The sequence below is a fragment of the Microtus ochrogaster genome, unplaced genomic scaffold, assembly GCF_000317375.1.
Source record: "Microtus ochrogaster isolate Prairie Vole_2 unplaced genomic scaffold, MicOch1.0 UNK28, whole genome shotgun sequence".
NCBI classification, from domain to species: domain Eukaryota; kingdom Metazoa; phylum Chordata; class Mammalia; order Rodentia; family Cricetidae; genus Microtus; species Microtus ochrogaster.
The window spans coordinates 4,286,883-4,289,373 of record NW_004949126.1 but is presented as its reverse complement, the minus strand read 5'-3'; the positions used below and the strand labels follow the sequence as shown (position 1 = coordinate 4,289,373).

Here is a 2,491-nt window from a genome sequence, read left to right as displayed (position 1 = left end):
ATTATAGCACATCTCTCTCTCCTCCAACTCTTTTTTTTTGTTTGTTTTTGTTTTTCGAGACAGGGTTTCTCTGTAACTTTGGAGCTGTGCTAGAACTAGCCCTTGTAGACCAGGTTGGTCTAGAATTCACAGAGATAGATCTACCTGCCTCTCTCTGTCTCCCGAGCACTGGGATTAAAGGCGTGTGCCACCACCGCCCGGCCTCTCCTCCAACTCTTTTTTTTTTTTTTTTTTTAGTAGAATCTTTTTTTATTCAGAAAAAAAAAAAACAAAAACAATTTTTTTCCAAACACACACAGGAGGGGGTATGGGTAAGGGGAGGTATCGGTCTGTCCAGCCCCAGCCCCCGGCCCATGTGGTTTTGGCAGCAATAAGGGAAATGGGGTAATGGCCCAAAAAATAATGGTATGTGTGTGTGTATGGAAAGAAAGGGTGCAAAAGCTGAAGGGAGCGGTGGGGGAGGGGACAGATGAGGTCAGTACTGGGAACGCCGCAGGTGGGAGGCCATTTCATAACATTTCTTGTTGATCAAACCACCGTGGACACCTTCTTTGCCCATCAGCAGGACTAGCGTCTTGGCAGTCATGGTGACAGTGACATTGAAGGTGGGGGCTCCTCCGGTGCTCTTGGTACGAAGATCCATTGTAAATTCCCCATCCTGCAGCAGTGAGTCCCGGATCACAGAACATTTCTGGCCCCCAAGTGTCAACCCATTCACGAAAAAACTTGACCGGTCTTTGCCTACCAGGACACCAACCTCAGCTGGCGTAATGCTAACGAAGGTCTTCCCGGGGACGGCGGCCCAGACGGAGGGCGAGTCCTTGTAGCCTACGATGGCCGCGTCCTGACAGGTCCCGTCCGCCATGAGGCTGTCGATGTAGGCGTTCCACCCGGCCATGGCGCTGCTGCTGGGGCTGCTCTGCGGGCTGCTGCTGGGGCCGCGGGCTGGGCTCGGGCTGGCGGGCGGGGGGAGGCAGAGAGCTCGGGGCACGCGCTGCCGTCCGGAACGCGGCTCTGTTAGCTGTCTCTCCTCCAACTCTTAAGATTCCTTTCTAGTCTTTCTTCTGCTACAGCCACTAAGCCAACCTTTTAACTGTTGTCTAAGTATGATATCTGGGCCCTTCTGCCTCCCACCATGAATGATATCACCTCATGAAAACATTTTTAGTAGTACAAGGCAGAGAATTAGGATCACTTTAGAGGTTCTAACCTTAAAAAAAGAAAATAATTTATTACTAGAAGCTCCCAAGGTTATAAAGTCAAGAAATGGAAAATGCTGAAACAATCCTTGAGTCAGCTTTGGACAGGTATGCTTTCACTAATGGTCTATAATGTACAAAAATAGAAAAACATACCACGCAGAAAATGGCTACCATAGATGTATAAAAATCTAGCCTTTAGCTAGGGAGATGGTTCAGCAAGTAAAAAGGCTCAGCAAGTGAGAGTGTTTGCTGACCATGCATAAAGTCCTAAGGTCAAATTCCCTGCACAGGAAGGAGTAAAAAGCTGAGTGTGGACAGACACCCTGTAACTTCAGAGCTGTGGGCAATGGAGACAGCAGCTTAGCATCTGCTCAGTAAGCCACCCTGTATCAGCAGAATTAAAGCAGAGAGACAGAGCAGACCGCCAGGCATCCTCTCCAGGCTTCTGGACCAACACCTGTGCACACAACACAGATACAATAAAATAAAATTTACACAGTAAAAATCTGGGCTTTAGGACTGTATTCTTTTCACGCTACTGCAATCAACATTTCATTATTCTTTATGATATAGAATCAAGTTGATGTAGTTTACGGCAGAGTGTGGGATCTTTTACTTTGTCACTAGCTCTTGTAGACCAAGCTGGCCTCGAACTCACAGAGATCCACCTGCCTCTGCCTCCCATGTGCTGGGATTAAGGGTATGCATCACCACTGCCCAGCTTTGTTGTTGCTTTAGTCTTAATTAGGGTTTTTACTGCTGTTGAAAAGACACCATGACCCTGGCAGCTCTTACAAAGAAAACATTTAATTGGGGGGCTTGCTGACAGCTCCGAGGTTCAGTCCACTATCATCATAGCAGGGATCGCGGCAGATATGCAGGCAGATGTGCTGGGTGGAGGTGTGAGTTCTACATCTTGCAGGCAACAGGAACTCAATTGTGACACTGAGCACAGTTTGAGCAAAGGAGACCTCAAAGCCCACCCCACAGTGATACACTTCCTCCAACAAGGCCACACCTCCTAATTGTGCCGCTTCCTGTGAGATTATGGCAGCCAGTCACATTCAAACTACCACAACCTTTGAGAACTGAAATTCTATAGTTCCCCCCCACACACACACACAGATAACTATGTGGTAAAGCAACCCGAGAACCATGGTCAGCCGGCTTACACAGGCACGCAGAAAAAGGAAAATGGCCGTGGTTCCCAAGACTGACTGAAATCATCTCAGTAGCTTGCTAAGTAGTCAGCTCCTTTCCGAAGGCGGTCCCAGGTCTACTCAAGGCTG

At 48.3% G+C, this 2,491-nt stretch overlaps 1 protein-coding gene across 1 annotated transcript; it reads right to left on the bottom strand.

Moving 5' to 3' along the window:
• Positions 1-310: 310 nt before the first annotated feature.
• LOC101980205 (profilin-1) lies at positions 311-1,028 on the bottom strand. The gene has a single exon (XM_005368096.2). The coding sequence runs from the start codon at positions 896-898 to the stop codon at positions 476-478; it is 423 nt and encodes a 140-aa protein (XP_005368153.1). The 5' UTR covers positions 899-1,028; the 3' UTR covers positions 311-475.
• Between the last annotated feature and the right edge of the window lie 1,463 nt (positions 1,029-2,491).

What these genes read in the sequence shown, in the direction of transcription:
- LOC101980205 (XM_005368096.2), bottom strand. Translation starts at nt 898, where the DNA reads ATGGCCGGGTGGAACGCCTACATCGACAGCCTCATGGCGGACGGGACC.